We start from the raw sequence: 23273 nt of genomic DNA, 5'->3' as shown, positions 1-23273 counted from the left end.
CGGGCCCGCCGGGCCGTGAGGAGGCCGCGGGAGGGGCGGGCACCGGGGGCTGCCCGCAGGAGCCGGGGTTTGGTTCGATTTGTTGTTTTTAACGCTTGCTCCATAACATCAACAATTCATTAATTATGATTTGCCTTATTCATTTGGCTTTGTTTTCTTTTCTGTTGCTTTCTTTTGTTTAACATTGATCATGTTTCGCCCTGTTTTTCATCCCCCCCCTGTCTGCAATCAACTCCTTCATTCCAATAAGGCTGGGCACAGAGTAAGTTTACTCCTCTTGGCTGTTGCTAACACCGGTGTTAAGGGCTTGGTCATGTTACTGGATGATTTGAATGTCAAATGGCACCGATGAATTAGGGGCTGCTGTTCAAACCACCAATTTCCTAGTAATTGCACCCAATTCCCAGTAAACGCCAGATGTTGTCACATTCTTTGCCACTGTTTGATGTTGCACATACCTGTGATGATTAAACACACTTGGATGCTTTTAATTTAATTAGTGTTATTGTAGCTTGCTGAGCTTTAATTAATGTGGGCTCAAATGTGGTTTGGGGGAAAATGCAGGTTTGTCAGCAGAGGGGACTGGTGGGTGCTGACTCTGCTGACCTGGGGGCTGTGTGTGTTAGGAGGCAGTAGAGCTGTATCCCACAGGCATCCCACATAACTGGTGTTGCATCTCGAAGTCTCTTCAGAGTCAGTAAGAGAATCTGCCTTGAAAAAGCAAAATCAGTTGTTACCCATTTTTAAGTGCATTCAGGTTTATCATCTATGAAAGGTTGGACTAGATGCTCCTGGAGGTCCTTTCCAACCTGGCATTCTGTGATCATCTGACTGATGCTAATGAGAGTATTTTTCACTGGGAGCTCTTGAAGAGAAAAGTGTGCCTCAGGCACTGAGGCCAAGATTTTCAGCACTGAATACCTAAAGCTAGGCTCTTCAAGCTCTGTCTTGAGATTAAAGGAAAGCTTTCCAAAGACCAATATGAAAGTTTTTTGCTGGGGGCTCTTTAAAAACCATCCAAAATGTGTCTTTTTTTTTTTTTTGTGGGTTTTTTTTCACCCTCTCCAGAGTTAGTTTTATATTGGCAGGTCACTGATTAAAAAGCTCTTGTGTTGCTTTACCAGTGCTCCCACCACCTGCACCCCAGAGATCCCTGCCTTTGGTGGGGGCACTGAGAGCTTCCAAGTCAAGAAACCCAACCCAAAACCTAAACAGAAAAGTTCCCTCTTCCTTTTCTGGTAGCTTCATGGCCTAAACATTTAAAAAGCAAATATTAAAACAAGGTACATTTTTAGCATAATTGCAGCTGCTTTTACAGATCTCTCAGCTGTGTCTTTTCCAAACACCTCAGATGGTTGTCATGTCAGGAACTGACTAACAAAGCATTATGGCTGGAAGATAATGCTTCTCTCTTCACATGGAGCAGTTTGTCAGGCTCCAGAGCCAGTGTTCCTGCACTGCAGTGGCCTAACACCCCATGCTTGATAGAGCTTTTCATCTCCTTGTTGCATAATTAATAACTTAATAAGCAATTCAATGCTTTGCTGGCATTATTTCTCTATTTGCAGATTGAAAGCCAGGGGTATTAAACTATGGTCTTAATTAATCTGAAGCCTTGATTTTGAAGCCCCCATTAAATTAGGACTCTCCTTGCATCTATTGTACTGAAATTAAAGATAAAGATAAAACACCCCCTGGGAGCTGCAGTCTGGGTCAGCATCTCTGCAGTGCCCTGGGCAGGGGGGGTGTTTGGTTTGGTTTTAAACTGTTGGTCCTTTCAGTGGTTCCTACAGTGCAGACTCTGGTCAGCTCTGAACACATGTTGCAAACTTGCTGCTTTTTTATTTTTGATAAGGAAGAGAACAGAAGTTAATTAAAGTAGAAAGAAACTTGGATGTAGAGTTTTAAAGGGAAGTGGCCACTATTTAGCCAGGTCTGGGCTTGAGAGCATGTGTTGGAGGTGTCTTATTTAGTATTTTTTGGATGTCTAAGGAGAAAAAAAAATATGGAATAGTTCCCAAATCTGTGTGAAATACATCAGGCAGCACCTTGTTTCTTTTGTTGTGCCTTGCAATAGCTTTCAGCAAAAAATAAGGCAATAAAGTCTGTAGAATGTTGTGTTTTAAGCCCCCCACCTTGTTCTGTGTTAGGAAGGGCTCTTGTCTTCCCTCAGTAGAGCAAAATTCCATGACCATTTCATTCATATTTTTGTAGCTTTTCTATCAGAATGCAAAGTGGAAGTCTGTAGAATGTTGTGTTTTAAGCCCCCCCCCTTGTTCTGTGTTAGGAAGGGCACTTGTCTTCCCTCAGTTGAGCAAAATTCCACGACCATTTCATTCATATTTTAGTAGCTTTTCTATCAGAATGCAAAGTGTTGAAGCTGAGGAAATATTGCAGTGCTGTTTCCTAATGGTTCTTGTCTCCACAAGCCTCTGTTAACAATCTTTCTTTCCTGCCCTGGCACCTGGAAGTTGGTGTTAGTGTTGGGAGATCTTCACATTCCACACCGATGCAACAGCCTCCCAGCCAAGTTCAAAAAACTGCTGGTTCCTGGGAAGATCCAACACATCCTCTGCACGGGAAACCTCTGCACCAAGGACACCTATGACTACCTCAAGACTCTGGCTGGGGATGTTCATGTTGTCAGAGGGGACTTTGATGAGGTAGTGACCTCTCCTGAGAGTGTCCTTCTGTGTGCAGCGTGTGGGGGATTGGTGATGCAGGTGGACCTGGGCAGATGGGTTCCCTAGTACTGGGGGCACCTGGAAAGCAAAGCTGGGCAGAAGGGCTGTGGTTACAGGCAGTAACTCTGCCCGTGTAAGACCACATCTGGAGAGTCGTGTCCATGCTGGGCTCCCCAGTTCCAGAGAGACAGGGAGATGCTGGAAAGAGTTCAACAGAGGCTACAAGGATGATGGACTGAAACATCAGTCATATGAGGAAAGGCTGAGAGACCTGGGGCTGTTTAGTCTTAAGAAGACTGAGAGGGGACATTATTAATGCCTGTAAATATCTGCAGGGTGGGTGTCATGAATGGGCCAGAAACGGCACCAAGTGACAACACAAGAAGTTCCACCTCAACAGGAGGAGAAACTTCTTCACTGTGAGGGTGACAGAGCCCTGGGACAGGCTGCCCCGAGAGGTTGTGGAGTCTCCTTCTCTGGAGACTTTTAAGACCCATCTAGACACATTCCTGTGTGATCTGCCCTGGGTGTTCCTGCTGCAGCAGGGGCGTTGGACTTCATGACCTTCAGAGGTCCCTTCCAACCCCTATGGTTCTATGATTCTAATGTGAATGCACAGGGAGTTCTCAGCAGTGTTTTGCATACTTGGCTGTGTCTGGGAGCCCAGCAAGGGACCTGCTGCTGGCAGAGCTCTGCAGTTCCTTGCATCACTCGTGTTCATAAAGCAGCTTTGTAGCTCTCCTTTTGGAGGAGCAGGGCTTCTTACCCTGAGTATTATTTCCATAAGCTTCCCCCCCTCTCTCTTTGGTGTTGCATGGAGTTGTTTTTAAAGATCAAGCTGCACATCTAATCTGTTTGTTTGTCTTTTAATTTTTAGAACCTGAATTACCCTGAACAGAAAGTTGTTACTGTTGGACAGTTCAAAATTGGGCTGATTCATGGGCACCAGGTTATTCCCTGGGGTGATATGGCCAGCCTGGCACTGCTACAGAGGCAATTTGATGTGGACATCCTAATTTCAGGACATACACACAAATTTGAGGCATTTGAACATGAAAACAAGTTCTATATCAATCCAGGATCAGCTACAGGAGCCTATCATGCCTTAGAGAAGTATGTGAAGTGTGGGAAATACCTGGGGGGTGGGATGTTTCTTTGTGATAACACAGCTGAGCCCAGACCTTGTGAAGGTTAATGGCTACATTCCAACTGAGAGGAAGGGTTGGCAGTACCTGCTACACCTCCTTGACTGAAACAGTTGAGAGTGAAATACTTCAAGCTTCAGATCTGATGTGTTTACAAAATTCATGATCAGTTTCTCATAGTGGTTTCTATGAAGCAGTGGTGAAACACTGCTCAGGCAGTTCCCCTGCAATTAATATGAATGTTTTTCCCTCTCTTTCCAGCAACATCATTCCTTCATTTGTGCTGATGGACATCCAGGCTTCCACAGTAGTGACATATGTCTATCAACTCATTGGAGATGATGTGAAAGTAGAAAGAATTGAGTACAAAAAGTCTTAAAAATGTCTTTGCTTGTCTGGTACTTTTACCATCTCATCCTGAACTGCAAGTTACCACAAGACTTGATTGCTAGTTTACAGCCCTCCACTTACTGCTAACAGCTTAACAATGTAGCTTCTCCACACTGAGTTTAAAACAACATTGTGTTTGCTTTTCTCTGTATGAATTGATTTGTAAAATATTCCATTAAAATAACTGTTTAAATACTGTTCCTTAATGTTGTAATAAACTCCACTTGGTAGAAAACCTAAGGTTTATGAACTGTTGGTGGGAAAAAATGCAACAGTTGTAGTTGATTGTAAAATGCCTGATGCTCTGGTTTGGTGACTTTTACCTAAAGGAAAGGGCTTGAGCAGAAAGATTGAGGCCCTGGGGCAATGTTATATTTGCTTCAGAATCCACTTGATCTTGAATGTTGTCAATTAAGATTCCCAATTAAATGTAAAGAATGGATTGATAGATTCTGAAAATATTACAATTAACTTGTAATTTACAGTAGTAATTTCACTGTAGAAAATGTCACTTTAGTCTTTTTCTAATGAAGGCAGATTCAATTACCACAATACTTTAATGAATGAAGGTCTCATGAAAACTATTAAGAGGGAAGAGAGGCTTTTCTTTATGGATGGCTTATCTCTGCCAGCCCATGTGTGTGCCCTGGGCTCCATGTACAGAGCATTAATCACTGTAATTCCATGTGAAACTTGTTGTGCTGCTGGAGACCAAGACCCTGGCTGTTCAAGAAGGCTGGAGCTTTTGCCTCTGCTCATGAGGGAGGAGAGGGAACAAGATAGGGAACAATGTATTTTAACAGCTCCCATTTCTCATGGCTGTGAACTTCCCAGTAAAAAGTGAGTTTTGTCTCCTTCAGAAGAACATTTAGAGTGGTGACCTGTTTCCCCTGCAGATGTGGCCTGTGTGTTAGAGCTTTTTTACAGTGCAGTATCTGTACAAAAAGCTGCAGTGGTTGTCATGAAGGTTTCAGTTAAACAAAGGATTTTCCATAGATCCTGGAGGAACTTATTTCTGTGTCATAAGCTGAATAACTTATTTCTATTCTAAATAAACCTGCTTTACCTTAGGAAAAGCCCAAGCCTTTCAGCCTCGTATCTCAGGAACCTCTAGCTTACTGCTTTTTCATGCAGTGAAACACAAGCCTGCTGCTTTCTCCTGCTGCAGCCACACAGAACAAAGTTGAAAAGAAAACCTTGGGAAACATCATTCAAGGCAGGTCAGTGACTTGAGTGGAACATGCATTTGCTGGCAGCTTTATCATTCAAAGAAGGTTGATAGAATGCTCTAAGGCCAAAATGGATACCTAAGACTTTATTTCTGTTCACTTAAAAAATTACAATTTGTCTACAAAATGTATTTTACATGAAGTACACCACTTACAGCTTTTAAAAAAAAGGCTTGTCACAATTCTGCAAGATTGTCTTTATCTGATTAAAATCTTAAAGTGATCCTGACAGCAGCCATCAACATGGAGAAATACAAAAGTAAAGGCAATAAGCTTTTATCCTTCCTAAAAATCCAAAGTGCTGAATATGACTATTACTGGTTGAATAGAAACAGAATATTTTGGTGTATTTATAAACTGTTTCCACGGGGAGAGAAGATGGAGAAGAAATAGCCTAGAACAGTTAAGATGTGGAAAGCTCAGAGCAGCTTTTGGTAAAAAATAATTAAATTCTTTTGAGGTTTTAGTTTAATGTTCAGAATGACCAGAATGAACCTTCTTAATGCATGGTCTTCATCTTGCCAGTAGAGGGAGAAACAAGGGTAAGTCAAGACCTCATCCATGGCAGTTCTGTCCACAGGTCTCTTTTGGTCCACTTAGACACATCTGGAAGACAGGAGAAGAATATTAACAGGGCTTAGGAAAAGAGATTATAATCCAAGACCTGTGAAAGTACTTGAAAGCATAAGCCTTAGCATATTCAGGTCAAGTAAAATTAATTATTTGAATTAATAAAAGGACATTTTATTATAGACAATATATTTTACTAAAACAAGCCAGCTAACAAGTATTTTTGCTAGAAGTTGAGTGAAAAATTCTTAAGTTTAGAAGAAAAAGGAGAGAGTCCTGCATGAGGTATAGAAATGGTTTGTGTTACCTTCAGAAAATCAGCTGATGAGACATCAACCAGAACAGGATTTCCACACTTCCCTTGATATTCCTGAATTAGGGCTGTTGCATCCTCAATGCTGGAAGAGGCAAAAGTTGATCAGTTGATTAGAAAGTTCTCTAAAAAGCCAAGTATTTAGACTATATACACTGAAATGTGAAAAATAAGGTATAAGCTACCATTTTTGAAGTCAGGTCCCATAATTTCTCAGTAGAAGCAAGCAAGCCATGACAAGCCCAGCATTTAACCTCTGGCTGTTAATAAACCAACTATATACTAGAATTTAAATGGTTAATTATTGGTTCCTGTCCCGTGTTGTAACTGGTAACAAAGTGACTGGCAGCCCTGAGTATCTGGGGCCTGAAATGGGTTTGCAGCTGAGCACAATGAGCCCAGCTGCAGCCACTGATGATCCCTGATTGGGCCCTGCCCTGCTCGGTGCTAAGAGCCTTGGTTCTATTTAAGTGGAACACGAGGTGTTTCTGCCTCCTGAAAGACTCAGCAGCCAAATCCTTCAAGATTCCTAAATTCTTGAGTACAGGCAGTTTGTTTATTTTTTCAGTGTTCTGACTGCTGAAGCTGTGACTCCAGGATGCCTCCTAGCTGTGTTCACCTGCAGGTAAGGTGAAACGATTCAAAGCACAAGGGTTTGCTCTTTCACTGGGGTTACTTCTATTTTAACTGCATTTGATCTGCTTGCCAGCCCAGGCTCAATAATCTGTTACTTTGGCTTGAATCACCCTGTAAAGCTCTTTCAAAGTAATGAGTGAGATTTTATTTCTTTATTTAACTTAGCAATGCTTTAAAAAGTCTTGGAGACTAAGTGCTAGACAAGACTTCAAAGAAATTAAAGTAAAATGAGTGATTCATTTTTTGTAATTGCTCTCAGTCATTCATCATCTGTCTTAATAACTTACCAGTTCTTCTTGACAAAATAATCCACTAGTTCTTTGATTCTGTGAGTATTCATCAGTTGTTGCTTCAACAGTGGAAAATACTTAGTTTTCAAGAATTTTTCATATAGCTTCTCATTTATTATACTGTCCAAAACCAAAGATCTGATCTGTAGATTGAAGTTAACATGTATTTAGAAAAGTGGAGTAGTGCTGCTGCAAACAAAGCTGTCCTGCAAACAGGGGCAGCCCATAACCCAGAACTGTGGGTACATGCAGGAAGATTTTCAGTTGCACATGAATCAAAATACAAAAATCCCTGCAAATGTTTGCTTTAGAAATGGCCATTATGTCAACTCATGCTTAGCTAGATAAGGAGAAAGAGGGGGAAATAAAAGGTTCTGTGTCCACTTATCTATCAAAAAAGCCTCTAAGTTAAAGGCAAGTGAAGTAAATTTTGCCTGTTTACCTGAGAAGCAAATGCCACAACTTCTCCAGTGTTCATGTGTTCATCTATTTGCTGCAGCACAGTTTCTGGGTTACACGTTGATAAGAAACCCTGGCAAAGAGAAGTTACAACCATGAATAATCTGAGAATGTTTAAAGCAGAAACTCTCCCTTCAGAGCAAGTATTTGATTTACTCAGGAACAATCAGTCTTTTGAAACTCTAGGTGCAAACATGGAAGTTATCAAACCAGGATCTGTGCAGTGTGACTGAAAGAGTAGAACTCATTGCTTTTTACTCTCAAAGGCTCTTTTGCTGTGACTTCTGCAGAGTTTTCTGACTCGTTGCAGCAGACTCAGTGTCTAACGCTGATACTGTAATTTGGGAAAGTCCTTCTGAGATAACTTTAATGACTGGAAGCCTAAGAGTTTAAGATGTCTTTATACTAGTGCCTCTTTGCTTATGGGAACAGGTCATAATGCTTCATGTGGGAGGACAATGCAGAGCATAAATGAATGGAAATAAAGGGGAAGAGAAACTGTCAAGATCCATGAAGAGGATGTGGCTTTAAAGTTTACATTAGAACTTGTGAGGCATGTAAAAAATATCTTTCCTAGCAGTCAGGACCCTTCACTCACCACTTTCCTGAAGTAGGATTCAGTACTTTTCTTACAATCTGCTGTGGAACCAGCCCTCTGGTAGCTCCTTAGCAATGATCTATGTTACCATCAACTTCACACTGCCCTGGCAGGAATATACCCGTGGCTTGGGGTGGTGGTGGAGGTTTCTTCACTGGTATCCCTAACCCATATAATATCCTCAAAAGGCAAAGTCATATGACAAAGCTGCTGAGAGTGACTTGAAGCTGGCTGGTTTGGCTTAAAATGAGAAAGAGGAAGTGTTCACATGACCCCTTTTAGAGGGACAGATTTAGGACAATAGCCTTTGTGGTGGGAAATGCCAAGCATCTGTAACCAGTGAGAGTGAAATAAGCTGGATTTGTAAGTTACCTCCTCACACGGTTTCTGATGAACATAACCTGCTTAAAGACACTTCCCTTGCACAGACGGAACACAAGTTACTGTTTACCTGAATTTGCTGCTCTCGTTTCTCAGCCTGAGGAATCAGCAGCAGGCACCCCAGGGCAAAGGCTGCAAGGTCCAGCTGTGCATATTGTTTAGCTATTCCAATGACATCCAAGTCAGCCAGAACAGGGCACCTTCAGAAGACCAGGAGGGAAGTTCTCAGCTATGATATGTATAACAGGATGGCTTTAGAACTGTCAGTAAAACTGCTTTTTAAGCCAGACTGAACAATTTTACCTCATCTTATTTTCAGAAACAGCCAAGCCATGTGAGTTGAAGTTTCACACAATACAAAAGCGTGACCATTTTCTATATTTTTGTCATGTCAGATTAATTTGTAGGAAAATGAATTCTTTCTCTCTTATTCTCTGTTTATGTTTTGGGAAATGTGCCGTATTTTGGGCTAAGGTGTTAACTGGATTTTTAGGGTTGACCCTGAGTCCTTTCAAAAAATGTCAGGACAGCAAGAGATGTCCCTTATGGGGACTGGGCAGATCAACTGGTTTTCAGCAGTTGGTGGTGTTGAGTTCCCACTCAGAGAGCAGCTCCCAGTACAGATCAAACAGCCAAGGCCCTGAGTTACAGCAAATTGTCAGCAGCCTCAGGGCAAGCAAGGAATTTGTTTGGGATGTTGGATGAGAAATTACAAACAGCCATTCCCACTCAAACCAGTACAAGTGTGGGATGTGGCATCTACTTACTTGAGCAGAATCACAAAACACTCACAACATTCCTCTAACTGCTTAGGACTCGGTGGACTTGAAGCTAGGAAATAGAGAAAACATGATGGAATAAATACATAACCAAGTTACTGCACAAGCCTGATGGCAAATACCAACCTTACCTGTGAGAAATGGTGACAGGACTGCACTTCTCCAGGCTCGACTGAAGCTGGGAATCTGTTGACAACAAGGTTTTAAAGTTGCAACTAGGTGTATGTGTAGACACAAGCATCCTGACCCACTGCAGGTGCAAGAAGCCTGTCAGTGTTTTTTTAATCCTAGATGAATCATTCTCTACCATTGCATTCCTCCTATCATAGTCTAAGATTTAGCTGTATTTTGACTGATGACAAAATTACTCTGACTTCAAAAGCCTTTCCAAGTGTTTACTGAAGGAACCACAAGTGCAAAAGATGATATTGCAGTATTTAATAATGAAACTCATCTGCATATTGCATTGTCATTGAAAAAAATAATTATTCAGAGTATTTTCCTGTGTAATACTCCATGACATGGCTAGCTGCCATTCCCATGCACACACAAATAGGATGCTGAACTCCTGGGAGTCACAGAGTATTTGCTTACCTCCCATAATGAATGAATCCCAGTAATTGCTATCAAAACTCTTCTTAGGTATTGTTTCTGAAAACAAAATTCAATATAAATCAGTGTTTGTGAAGATTTAGTGATCATCTACAGACCTGCATTATGCTTGTTGTCTCATCTGCAGTCCCTCAAGGTACCTGTGTTCCTTTGTGAGGAGAAACTAATGCTCATGATTTATAGTTTAGTAAATTAAATTACCACAAGAGGTAACAGTATACTTGCCTCAGTAAATACCTAAGATTTCCAGTAGTCTTAATACAACCAGTGCTGAAAGTTTGTTGATCCTGCCTTCTTTGCTATTAGTACCTACATCTCATGAGATGAAAACTGGCTTCAGTCCCTGCTCCTAATACAACCACATGGCCAGGTACATCTGTTACCTCCTTAGGCTGTAGCAAGATTACATAAAATCTGACAATCAGAGGTAATTAAGATTCTGAATGACAAGGATTACTATAATAATGCATACATTTGAGGGGTAATATATTTCCTATGTGTATATTTATATCTTATGTGTATATTTATACTCACAGTTGCAGGCAAAAATATGCCTATTATGTTGTAAAATTTTCACTTTATTTTCACAGGATTTAATCACATTTAATTTTATTCCACAGGATTTAAGGGCTTTAAAAAAAAAATCCTAGAGCAATTGAAGATCAAAATTCCCCAGCAGTGCTGCCAAAACAGATTCCTCAAAGCTTCATCAGTTCATCCAAAAGCCTGAAGTAACCATGTAAATTAACAATTGTTCACAGTAAGTTCATGCATCTGTCACATTCTTTAGAAATCAGTAAATTTTAAAAAAAGCCTTTTTCTCACCCCACTGTAGAGCTTTAAGCTTAAGAATTCCTTACCATATTGAAGCCAAGGAGTTTCTGCAGGAGGGCATTCCACAGTTGTGCATCATACACTTTGTATTCCAGACTGAGTTCTGTCACCAGCCTAACAGCCTAGAGGACAGCAAGGACATGCTTTATTTTAATCAATGTTCATGATCTTCAAAACTTCACTGCTTGCCAGAATAACTCCAGATTTTTACAGCATTACTGGGACCTTTAACTCCTGAAAGGCCACAGCCAAGCCACTCTCAAAATTATTTTACACCTGTGAGGAAAATTAGAAGAAAACCAAACCACCCACCTAAAGTGAGATAATTGCTCTTCTGGCTGTAGGAAAGCTAAAGTTTATTTTTGATCTATCACTTTTAAATATTAGACTAGCACGTGTACATTTCAGCTCCTGATCACTTCTATTTTATGGCTATAAACCAGAAGTGTTACTGTTGAAGCCTTAGCAGACTAGGATGTGTTTTTGTCATACGCTGTTGTCTACTTGTTAATCTCATTTACCTGCCCCTGTCTTCAGGGTAAGTTAGCTGTTTGGAAAACATATGTGGTAACACAAAGTAATTGTCAAAGTCAAATTCCTAAGCTGAGTATAACTTAAAAACATTGAAGTATGAGGTATGAGTACACTAAGATGGGCAAGTACTAGGGGATGATTTTATGATGGGCAGTTATCAGCACATCAACAGGGCTGGGGATTTTTGTTCCCTCTGCAAGAGGAGAATCTTTGGGGTAACTGCATATTCACTGGTGTTTTTAAATTTAATTATGTGTAGCACATCAGAAATAGGACAGAGCAACATCTGTTTAGAAATGCATGTGTTGTGTAGAAAGGTGTAGGTTTCACGCAAGGTATAACAAACAAACAATTACAAAGGATTTAAAAATCAAACCGTGGGTTCATGGCTGTGATTCTTCCATAGCCCTTTAATCATCCCTTCCTTGGGGCTCTTATGAAATGATTCATAAGTATATGGAATATTCAAGATTTCAAACTGTGCCAGATAGATGCAGCATTTTAGAAAATACCTGTAAAAAACAAAAAGTCCCTAAAATCAGAAGTTAATGATATACACAGTGATTATTATAATTCACATAATCAAGCTCAGGATAATATTGGAAAATTGTTCTTCTGTTGCCTTTTGTAAAAAAAAAAAAAGGGAAAAAAGTAGACTGTATTTGTACTTAATTGTAAAAAAACTTTCTGGAAATAGCTTAGGGAAATATTGACCTGCAGAATTGTGCTTGGATCATCTCTAAAGATAAACCACTTACTATAACTCTTAAGATTTAATTCATGCACAGAGATATTGCATATGTACAGAAACCCATATGTAGCTGTGTGGTATGTTTTGGTCTAAAAGCATCATTTTCCATTAAAAAGCATATTTTTCCCTTAGTTCCAGATTACCATCACAGAAACTCTATTCTAGATATTTTCTAAGTTAGTTCTACAGATGTTTTCAGAGAAACAACATTATTCTGCTGGGGTTTTGACTCCTTATTTTTGCAGAGGACTGTCTTTGCAAGATGACCAGTTCTGAGCTCTGATGATCAGAATTCTGTAGGGTAGGAGAAAATGCCCTGGGTACTAGAGAAGCAACTGCAATCCATGCCAAATGGAACAAAATATTTCCCATGTAATGTCATATTATTTTCAGGTTTACAAATGAGGACCCTAATGTACTGGACTGCATGACAGGGAAGCTAAAAGATCTAATTATGCTCTTCAGAAATAGATTTTAAAACCTAAAAAAAAAAATAATCAGGAAAAAATAGTTCTCCAAATATCACATTTCCTTCCAATGGCTATTAATGACCAAAAAAACATTAGTGTAAGGAACACCTGAAGAAAAAATTTATCTTACTTGACATTCTCAATGGTTTTCTTGAAGACTGACTCCACAGTGTTGGTGTCTGCCAAGTAGAGCAGACACTTCAGGGCTCTGCTCCTGTGGGCAAATGTCAACTGAGTAGCACCAATTGGCTGAGAGGAGGGAAAAAAGATAGAGTGAGAAGTCACAACTGGCCACGCTACTAGGAGGAGGCCTATCTAGCTAGTGTAATATTTTCTAACACTTTTTGATTAATTTAGTGGAAATATATGCTAAGTAACAGCCTGGTTCACATTCAACTTTTATACTAACCAGTTGTGTCAATATTTGTCAACTTCAAAGAACACTGTAAAACCAGGTAATTTTGTAGATTTAAGACTATTCATGCAGGCAAGAAAAATATCACAAAATACATTTACTAAGTGTGAAAGACTGAGGGTTGAAGTTCTGCTAAAATGTTACTACTCCTCTTTAATTCCACCCAAAGTGAGCCAATTTGTTACACCAGCTTAAAACATGTTCTAGAAAAACATTTAATGAAGTTAGTTTTAGGTAATATGGATGGTAAATTTAGAAAACCTGGAGTTCCAGGGCTGCTCTTGACAGTCAATAGCAAAATTCATTTAACACCACAGTTTTACTCCAAAGGAGAGGGAGAAACAGAGCTCATATAGATATATAAACTACCCAAAAGACGGATACAAAGGCCTCAGGTTGAAACCCATACAGTTAAGCAAACAACATTTGATTTCAATAGGAGGGAAACATTTCAGAAGGAACAAACTGAAACAAGAATGTAGAAACTTACAGATGTGGTAGATGTTGTAATTGCAAAAAGCAGCCTTGAACTGTAGTCCATTGGGCGTGACTGAAGTAGATACACAACTCTGCAAAAATACATATTTTTTTTAATACCAGGACAGCACAGCTACTGGAATAAAAGGCATCAGTATTCATTGAAATAGAAATAGATTTCACTGTCAAAAAGAAATTAAGGATAAGAGACACCAAGGGTATAGAAAATGAGGAGAAAATGTCCAAGTAGCTACTCTTAAGCACAGAATTCCATCTGGGAGTTACTGCATGTGGTGTTTCGTTGTGTAAGCACTTGACGATTCAAAATTAATGTCACCAGAGAGTAAAAGTAAGAGCACAGCAGTGAGTTCTGAATCATGCACATTGTTTGCTTTCTTGAAAAAGCCACATATAGTTAAACTTGCAAGTTAACAATAATTGGCCATATTATTTGTAAGACAACACACATACCTTCGGAGCTCTTCATCCTCCTGTACCTCTCCAAAGATTTCTTGAGTTTTCTTTAAAAAGACAAGAAAACCTAGTTGTGAGAGTTCTCTAAACTGTTTAGATAAAAAGCTGGGTCATATCATTGCTTAAATCTGCTCTTAAAAGCTGAGCACCCCTGCTAATGCAGCCAAGAAAGGGGATTCTGGTTTTCAGTCCCTCCTTTATTTAACTGGGTGCTTGGCAGGCAGCACCACCCCTCAGCCCTCTGGTTGCTGTTCTGAAGCAGAGGCAAAACCTTCTCCTGCCCTTCCTCACCTTCCCTCTCTCTTAGCTTAGCTGCAACAGAAGATTCATTTCCTTTCTGATTCTAGGCAGTGTGTGATGAGGCTAATAAATTTACAGCTCCTTTTAGGCTGGCTACACAACCCTGTTGCAGCACCAAATAAAACATGTTAACCTCTACACAGATAGAAGGAGAAGACAGCGAAATAGTAGAAATAATAGTGGAAAGGCACTGAAATTGTCTAATAATCTGAATTGAGATGGATCTTAAAGAGATTGCACTACAGGCCAAATAACCTTAGTCTGTTGAACAACTATGTATATTTCATGTAATTGGCCATTTTTCTCCAAAACCAGACTTACTGCTGAGGGCAGAACACTCGGACACAGCCATTTTTCCAGCAGCTTATCCCAAATTTTGTTCATATCCAAGTTGTTAATTTCAGCTATTTCCTCAGCTGCTGTATGGATATCTACATAAACAGACAGAGATCATGTATTTACAGGCCAGTACTATCTTGTTTAGCCTTTTTTAAAGAGCTTTTTTCATGCTCTTTTTGAAACTAAATTATGGATACTCACCTGGATAATCTCTGCCAGCTGGATTTTGGAATCTTTGGTCTATACTGTGGTGTTCATATAGTAAAATGATGAGATTTGCTGGCTTCCCAATATAATTTAAATGCTCTCCAGTGTTCAGGTTATGTGTTATTAGGACATTTTCTGTTGCTGATCGTTTGTACTGCATCTGTAATTTCTTCTGTAGGACTTTTGCTTTTTCATGTGCATCATCCTTTAGCAAAACACCACAGTTTTATACAAAACAGCCTCCTTTTACTCAAAAGCACTAGGAAAATAATTTTAACTTTTTGTAGTCTAAACCAGTGAGCTGGGTAGCAAGATCTGTTCTTCAGATGTGTTTCTAGAGCTGTATTTTTTCTGTACACAGGTGGTATTAACCATGCTGCTCTAGCAGGAAAAAATTGTAAACAAAGCTGTGTTGTGAAAAAGCCAATTAAAATATGCACCACATCACCAGTATGTAAAATTAAGACATTCAGAGAACTATTTAGAGTTCCTTGTGCCTCAACTCCAGACCAAGTTTTGGGATTTATAAGCAAGGATGAGATTCTTATCCACCATTCCCTACCAACCATTTAAAAATGAGCCTGATAATTAAGTCAGAGCAGACTTTATTTATGTATACTAATGCAAATAGCTAAAGAGTCTTGGAACTCAAAGCAAAAGTTAGTAATGATACTGATCTGACAGCTGGAACAGATTGCAACTCCTCCTGCAGCAAGAAAAATGCCCACAACAGGGGAGAGAACAAATTTTTCTTTCTTAAATTGCATGTTTGTTGTCTAGGCTCCAAGAACTGTGAGCCTAATTTTTGCTAGGTTGGGAACAGAAGAATGTTACTAGACAGAGAGGGTTCTTCTCGGGGGCCTAATTTTTGCTAGGTTGGGAACAGAAGAAGGACTAGAAGAAGAAGAAGAACTAGACAGAGAGGGTTCTTCTCGGGAGTCACTTACACAGTCTCTTCCCCAGAAGAAAGTACTGCCTGTGTCAGGATTGGTTAAGGTACAATTTACACATCACATCCCAAACACCAAAAGACAAAACACTAACATAAGTTCCTGACTACACAAGAACAGTTTTGCAAGCAGTTTACCATTACCTCAGGTGTAGTTTTCCTTAGCCATTTATCAGATAGATAGAGACAGAATTTCAATGCCTGAATCTGGTCAGGACCTTTTTTAAAAGAAAAACAAAAGGGGGAGGAAGTAAGTAAATACATTTTTCATTAATCCTTTGTACAGTAGACAATGTCCATTTTATTTCAAAGAATTAAAAAGAAATTAGAAGCTTTAAAAAATATTAGGAAAGCTCTAGTGCCTAGAGAGCAAAAAAAGTTATCTATTTGCATTCAGATAATAGATTAACTTGAATTTGGCTGAAATTATGTACTTTTGCTGAAAAACTTGCCTGAAGGTGGTATGAACATGCAAACTTCAAAGCAATGTATCTTGAAAAGAGATTGAATAGTAATGCTGGGGTATAACATGACTGCTGTTCTAGGTCAAAATTGGTTGTAGAAGACACATGCATTTTTATTCTCAAAATTCCCTGTCTTTTATCTGAAAAAACTGAACAAATGTTTGGCTACAGGCCAGCTTTTCAGTTCCCAAACCTATTCTTCTCCTCCCATTGCTTCACCTCTCAGGACATCACACCTGTACCTTACCTGTTGGGAATTCTTTTGCAATCTTGTGAGCAATAGCTACAGCCCACTCTGGATTGACTATAGACAGCAGATAGGACTGAATTGTCTGCACGGTTTGAGTTGTTTCCTTGTTCACAACTGAAGTGTATCCAGAGTTTCTCATTTCATATATTTTTGGTTTCAGTTTCTTTTCAAAGACATGTTGAGCTGTAGACATATGTAAGGTGTCCAGTGAAACCTGGGGAACATCACAGCAGATGGAGAGTTGTAAGAAGTTCTACAGTGAGGCCAAAATAACGCATAAGGCACAAGCTCTTTAGAGTGTGTGTAAGAAGAGTTTTGAAATAAATCCTTTCGAGATGCTACTTTACCTTCATTAGTTTGACAATCAGCAGAAGTGTGGGGAAGGATTCCTCACTGAGGTCTGCAGCTGAAAGGAAAAGGACAGCTTTCCATGTTAGTGTCACAGGTCACCTGAAGCTTTCCCTATAAAATCAAGCACTTCCAGTTTATTGTTAGACACAGACCTCCATGGGGAGAGAAAAATTATAATCTGAAGTATCCACACTGGCCTGGAAAGTGGGATACATGGATTACTTTGTCTTTGAGAGGTCTTAAGAACATAATGAGGACAGGTTTCTGCACTGCATGTATCATCTTAGCTCCACTGACAGCCAGTTACCTCCCCAGCAGCAGCTGGGGAGCACAGGGGCTTTCAGAAGGATTTGGGATGAAAACTGCATTAATAAAGAAATATAATGAATATAAAACATACATTGTAGAACTTCACAGTTCACAGATAGCAGAGAAAAGGGAATCAAACATATATCCAGCCACAGAAAATACTGAACCTACTTATAACACTCCAGAAACACTGTCCAGTTCTAAAGAATAGCAGATGAAAGGGCAGTCTGGTTTGAGCAGCTGGAGATAAAGGAATCATGTGCTCTAAAACATATTGGTGCTCTACGTCCACAGGGGGAGAAATCCTTTTGTAAGATTCCAGGTGCTTGAGGAGGCTCAAAGCCTGGGGAGGGGGAAAACAGAAAAATAAGAAAAAACTTTTAAAAGGCAAGAAAAAAGCAAAATAGCCAACGAGACTCTTTACATTTCTCCCTGTATGTTTTTTTGGCAGAGTAGGAACATATCTGTATTTTTTCTCCCTTCTATGAGCCATGGCTGGGAAACAGCCAGAGCACTATTTTTCAAGTGTTATTTTCTGAATAAGGCCTGTGTAGATTGTTCAAATTAATTGAATTAGTCTGACTCCTTAATAACTCCACTAATAAACAGAACAGAATACAGATGTTATTAGCAAGGTAGCAGCACCACTACTGGACATACCTGACTCAGCTGGATGCTGGTGTTCTTTTCATCAGCATTTTGGATCACTTTCAGGACAATTTCAATAGTTTCATAGTCATAAGGATCAAGCTGTTCAAAAGAATGATCTGTTTTGTAAAATCTTCTGTGATTTGTCTCACAAAACCATAAAACATAGTTAACTTTTCCATTTTAATGCCAACTGTATTGACATAACAGTGAAGAAACAGTATAAGCCTCATGACACACTTCTCTAAAACAAAATGCTTCCACTTCAAAGTCCTAAATCCTAAAAAAGTTGTCAGGATATTGCAGAAAGACCAAACATGAAGTGATGAAAAGAAAGGAAAAAAACCAAACCAACAACCAAACAAAAAACCCCAACACAGAGCCCCCCAAAAAACCAAACCAAACAAACAAAAAAAACCTCAAGATAGAATTTTTTTTTACCCCTTTTTTTAATGTAGCACTTTGAAATATTTCCAGTGTGCTATGATTTTTAGAAGTGACTTTGATTATTTCCTGGTTGTTTTTTAAGAGAAGTTGGGAAGAAAGACTCTACCTGTCTTTAAAGAAAATAAGAAATGTGGTTCTGTTGGTTTTTTTTTCCTAGAGAAGTAGAAAACTGAAACTTCTACATTCTTTGGAAAAATTGGAAAAAAAAGCCTTTTCAAATATCTGTGGAATTATTAATCTGTCATTCAAGTGACATTTGGGACTAGGTGCATACTCAGGGCTTCTCTTGCTTGTTTTTATGTGTTTTGAGAGGGTTTTTTTTGTCTTTTTGTTTATTTTTTACCTTGTACAAGATTCCACTGAGGCTGGTGACCAGGTCTCTTGTGCTTTTCAGGAGAGGAATTATTTCTAGTGCTCTAGCCAGCAATGTGGAATGAGATTGTTTCTCACTGTATTCTGCAGAGTCATTTTCAACATGATTTGTATTAGCATTCTGGAGAAGGAGTGTTTCAATGCACAGCTGCAGTGCAGCATCACTGTCCAGCATGAAGGTACTAGAAGGGAATAGAATATTATTTCTCTGTGGCCTTTGGTGCTTATTTCCTTATGAATAAAATCATAGAATGATAGAATGGTGAAGGTTGGAAGGGACCTTAGAGATCACCAAGTACTAACTAACCTCCCTGCTATGAGCAGGGACACCTCCCACCAGACCAGGCTGCACAAGCCTCATCCAACCTGGCCTTGAACACCCCCAGGGATGGGACTTCCACAATCTCCCTAGGCAACCTATTCTAGCACCTTACAGCCCTAAAAGTGAATAATTTCTTCCTGAAGTCTAACCTAAATCTCCCCTCTTTCAGTTTAAAACTATTACCCCCTGTCCACAACTCCAGGTGGAGTCTCACCAGAGCAGAGGGGCAGAATCCCCTCCCTGGCCCTGCCGGCCACTCTTCTTTTGCTGCAGCCCAGGACACAATTGTCCCTCTGGGCTCCAGCACTCACTGGTGGCTCATGTCCAGCTTCTCATCTCCTCTCACCAAGTCCTTTTCCTCAGGACTGCTCCCCAGCCATTCCCCCTGAACCTGGATTTGTGCCTGGAGTTGTGCTGACCCAGCTACAGGATCTTGCACTTGACCTTGTTGATGCGGTTGGCACTGGCACACCTCTCCAGCTTGTCAAGCTCCCTCTGGATGGCCTCCCTTCCCTCTAGGGTGTCAACCCCACCACACAGCTTGGTATGGTCAGCAAACCTGCTGAGGATTCATTCAGTCCCACTGTCCATGTCTCCAACAAAGATGTTTAACAACACCGGTCCCAACACTGACCCCTGAGGAACACCACTCATCACTTGCCTCCACTGGGACACTGAACCACTGACCAATTCAGCAGAGTCTAGTACATGTTCTGATTGACACTTGGTGTTTGTTTTTTTAAAAGCACAATTGGCATATTACATTAATTAGGATCTATTTCATTTAAAATAGATTTCAGTAGGCATGGTTATTACTACAGCAACAATTAGACACACCTGATTTGCTTCAATTATTACCTGCAGTAATTCAATATGAGATCTGTGTCTACTTTTGGATTTTGTACCAGTGTTCTTATGAGCTCCTTCTTCCTGATTGATGGTTGTCTAAATACAGTCTCAAATGAAATCTGCAGAGAAATAAACATTTTAACTTATTTCCAAATACACATTTTAGACAATATCAAAACTAATGGCTAGTTAATTTTTTAAGTTTTCTTCAGTTTCAAGCCAGAGATGTTTAGAGCAGGAAAGAGCAGTGCATTTGCTGACTGTGCCCTGTGCCAAATAACACTTAAGCACTTAAAAGTTATTTTCTAGCACCCTCAATCACTGTATTTCTCAATTGCTGAGGTTTATTCAAGCAGGCAAGCAGAATGAAAAATTAAAAACAGCAAACCCCCAACTTTCCTACATGTGAACGGGAAATTTGTCTAATAATTACAATGCATCTCAGAATATGACATTTAATCAGTTAATAAAACCTTAAAATAAGTAAGTACATAAATAAAACTTACACCAAATTTACCAAGTTGGATGCCCCATTCTGCATCAGTAACCAATTCTTGGAATTTCTTCTTTTCTTCTGCTTCACCATACTGGTTAGCAAGCTGTGCTCCAATCAGAGCTACTGCCTAAAAGGAGTGAGAAGTGAATGAAAGTATAATAAATACTCTGAAAATTAGGAATCCTCAGGTCTAAATCCTTAGAGGAACTGAAAACAATTCCTAGATGATCACACTCCTATGTCAAATGAAACCAAACCTGACAGAAGGTGGTATCAGGGTTACTTTTTCCCTGAGCTGGCAGTTCAAAGCTACTTGAAATTTGGTCTTTCTTTAAAATGTTTTGCTAGTATTGTAGTAGTGAAACTAATACAAAAGGTATTTCTTAGACACCAGCTTTTTTCCAAACTCATATCACTTCACTTCCCTACTTCATTGCTATGCTTTACTTCCCATCCCTGGAGGTTTTTAAGGCCAGGTTGGATGAGGTTTTGTGCAACCTGGTCTAGTGGTGGGGTTCCCTGCTCATGGCAGAGGGGTTGGAACTTGATGATCTTTAAGGTCCTTTCCAACCTTAATGATTCTATGATCTTCCTTTATGTTTTAATAGATGCATTCATTTATTCTTTCCATTGTTGGCAGCTGCTGTCAGAGAACAATTTCTCCAAAATCTAATGTAGGCATAAACTATGGTGGTCCTGAAATAAACTATTTCAAGTTTTTTAAGAAGTCAGGATGAAATAACTTTATGCTTGGACTTAAAACATGTTTACTATTCACAGCAACTCCCTGTGCACAGTGTGACACTGTGGCTTCTGTCTCAGTGACATCCTAAAGGAGGAACTTTTTCCAACAGCTGTACTCTTAATAATGGCAAACTATTGCACTTCCATATGATATTGCCAACGTATTTTTTTAAAAGAAACTCTTTAACATTCTCTACTTGCTGAAGAAAGGCATTGCTTTTTGAATTTACCAGAACTTTTCTGTAATTTTGCCATGTATTGTTTATGACATCCCACAGCTTATTGAACATATCTTCCTTGGGCAAAACTGTGCAATATCCCAGTGCCAGGTTCTGATCTATGAGACGACAGTTGAACACCTGTGGGTTAGAGGGGGGGGGAAAATTGTTAAACTTGAGGAATTTACTTTATTAAGTGTCTTTGTGTAGAGAATAACACATAAAAAGTACTCTGTAATTTAAGGTGTATTGGGCCTTTAAGTTTGAGGGGAGAAAAAAAGGAATAAAAATGCATTTCAGGTTTTAGAACTTAAAACCTAAATATACTGAAGCCAGACTTAACTTCCCTCAGTCTAAACTGTTTTAGAAGATGGTGTATTGCAGGTTTGGCAGAGAGCTTTCTTAAAAACTCCCCTTAACCAGGAGAAACCTACAAATCTAAAACGAAACCAGGATTGCAAATGAGAGAGAATGCCTGCAGATCATAGGACCATTATTATAAATTAAAAGTCCTTAAAGGATCCCACAAAGATGTAGCTCCCACTGTACATAAATTTCCAGGCAGAAACATGCCTGAGATGTGGTAGGAAGCTGTGAAGCAGCTGGGAATGCAGGGGACAGTGTTGTCAGGCCATCCAGCCCACCCTTGCCCCATTCTAGGATGGACACCCCAGGCTGTGGAACCCAACCCCTTCCCACCACTGCAATGTTGTCACTAATTCCCTTCACCTTCTTCAGGCTTTTCCAATGTGTATGTTTTTTCCAGAATGTCTGAGTTTCGTGGTGTTTGACCACAGGACAATTTTAGAATGGGCTTTCTGCAACAGGAAATGTAACCCCTTTTTGATAGAGCAGAAGACAGGGGTTCACTCTTCCCTTTTCAGAGCATTCTTACCTTGTGTAGTAAGGTCAGGACAGTGGTCATAATTAATGAAGTACCCTTCTTTTTCAAAGCAAGGAGAAAGTTTTTGGTTTCAGCTAGCATATTGCCATCATGGAGCTAGTATTAAAAAAAATACAGACAGGCAGCACAGTTAAAAATAAATTCTAAGGATTCAACTGCTCTTGTCTTTTACAGCATAATAGGAGGTACTATAATAATGGTATTTTTTTATTTAAGGTCTTGTAAGTGTCTCTTCTAGCTAGAAGAAGGATTTCTGTTTCCCAGTGCTTTTGACCTGACAAGTGTTTCTTGAATATTCTTCTTGAAATTTCCCCCTAACCAATGATAAAACATTATAAATAATTCTTCACATTCATTTTATTCCTGGCCTCCCTGCTGAGACCAGAAGTTTTGTTCTGAACATACCTGGCAAAGGGAAACAGAGAACCATGAAAAATAGAGAAGAAACTACCCCTGCTCCCTTCACAAAACAACTTGACATCTGATCAAGTGGTAGTAATTTTTAAAAGGTCATGGCCACAGCCTTTCTTATATAACCAATTTAAACTTGTCAAGAATTGGCATACTTGTTGGCATACTTCTAGGAGGTACTCTCAGCAAAATTCAGCATCGTTCTTGCCATACCTTTTCACTGAGGGAGAAATCCATGTTGTTGGCTACCCCGTGCTGCAGGCAGGATCCAAAGGAGCAGACAATCAGCCGCAGAGCTAATTCGCACTGACTGCACTCCAGGAGGCTTTGCAGCACTGCTGAGATGGGAGTTTTGGCTGGCAGCAGAAGGTTCTGTCCTGTCATTTATTTAAAAAACAAGCCCAGAAAATAATTAGTCTATTGATACTAAGAGTATTCTTCTTGGAATTAATATCAGAGCAGTTTTCTTCATTAACTTGATGAGAGAAGATCAGCTTTAGCTACCGCTGAACCTGTAAATTTTCAGGGCTTTTAAATTTAATGCAGACTCTCAGTTCAAAAACCAGAAGCTGGTCATCTTGGAAAGGTTCTAATAGATCCTAGCTCATAGTGGCAGAATTTCAGGCTTTGACAGCATGCCCCAAATCACGTG

At 39.7% G+C, this 23273-nt stretch overlaps 2 protein-coding genes across 2 annotated transcripts in view; one reads left to right on the top strand and one right to left on the bottom strand.

The window, feature by feature from the left end:
- Positions 1-190: 190 nt before the first annotated feature.
- Positions 191-4454, top strand: VPS29 (vacuolar protein sorting 29 homolog (S. cerevisiae)). Its single transcript, XM_009998449.1, has 4 exons — positions 191-262; positions 2472-2663; positions 3562-3797; positions 4091-4454. Exons 1-4 carry the CDS (start codon positions 191-193, stop codon positions 4206-4208), a joined length of 618 nt encoding a protein of 205 aa, XP_009996751.1. The 3' UTR covers positions 4209-4454.
- Positions 4455-6003: 1549 nt separating this feature from the next.
- The window catches only part of KNTC1 (kinetochore associated 1), a 37998-nt gene continuing 20728 nt past the window's right edge, over positions 6004-23273 (bottom strand). The window contains exons 38-63 of the mRNA XM_009998448.1: positions 22835-22998; positions 22202-22306; positions 21319-21447; positions 20355-20471; positions 19858-19967; positions 18649-18859; positions 17871-17960; positions 17382-17553; positions 16898-16956; positions 16548-16764; positions 15981-16054; positions 14882-15092; positions 14663-14772; positions 14039-14088; positions 13581-13659; positions 12806-12924; positions 11831-11966; positions 10947-11042; positions 10069-10125; positions 9606-9660; positions 9463-9526; positions 8766-8895; positions 7700-7789; positions 7255-7400; positions 6326-6416; positions 6004-6054 (exon numbers count right to left, since the gene is read on the bottom strand). Coding sequence (XP_009996750.1) covers positions 6004-6054; positions 6326-6416; positions 7255-7400; positions 7700-7789; positions 8766-8895; positions 9463-9526; positions 9606-9660; positions 10069-10125; positions 10947-11042; positions 11831-11966; positions 12806-12924; positions 13581-13659; positions 14039-14088; positions 14663-14772; positions 14882-15092; positions 15981-16054; positions 16548-16764; positions 16898-16956; positions 17382-17553; positions 17871-17960; positions 18649-18859; positions 19858-19967; positions 20355-20471; positions 21319-21447; positions 22202-22306; positions 22835-22998 — 2933 coding nt within the window. The remainder of the gene's footprint in view (positions 6055-6325; positions 6417-7254; positions 7401-7699; positions 7790-8765; positions 8896-9462; positions 9527-9605; positions 9661-10068; positions 10126-10946; positions 11043-11830; positions 11967-12805; positions 12925-13580; positions 13660-14038; positions 14089-14662; positions 14773-14881; positions 15093-15980; positions 16055-16547; positions 16765-16897; positions 16957-17381; positions 17554-17870; positions 17961-18648; positions 18860-19857; positions 19968-20354; positions 20472-21318; positions 21448-22201; positions 22307-22834; positions 22999-23273) is intronic.

Source organism: Chaetura pelagica, unplaced genomic scaffold, assembly GCF_000747805.2.
Source record: "Chaetura pelagica isolate M959 unplaced genomic scaffold, ChaPel_1.0 scaffold585, whole genome shotgun sequence".
NCBI classification, from domain to species: domain Eukaryota; kingdom Metazoa; phylum Chordata; class Aves; order Apodiformes; family Apodidae; genus Chaetura; species Chaetura pelagica.
Note: the sequence above shows the minus strand (reverse complement) of the source record. Positions and strands in the feature narration are given on the sequence as shown.

Excerpts from the sequence above, each read along its gene's own strand:
- VPS29 (XM_009998449.1), top strand. The coding sequence starts at position 191 with ATGTTTCGCCCTGTTTTTCATCCCCCCCCTGTCTGCAATCAACTCCTT. Across the intron at positions 2,664-3,561 it reads TCAGAGGGGACTTTGATGAG|AACCTGAATTACCCTGAACA; the intron begins GTAGTGACCTCT and ends TTTAATTTTTAG. Across the intron at positions 3,798-4,090 it reads GCCTATCATGCCTTAGAGAA|CAACATCATTCCTTCATTTG; the intron begins GTATGTGAAGTG and ends CTCTCTTTCCAG.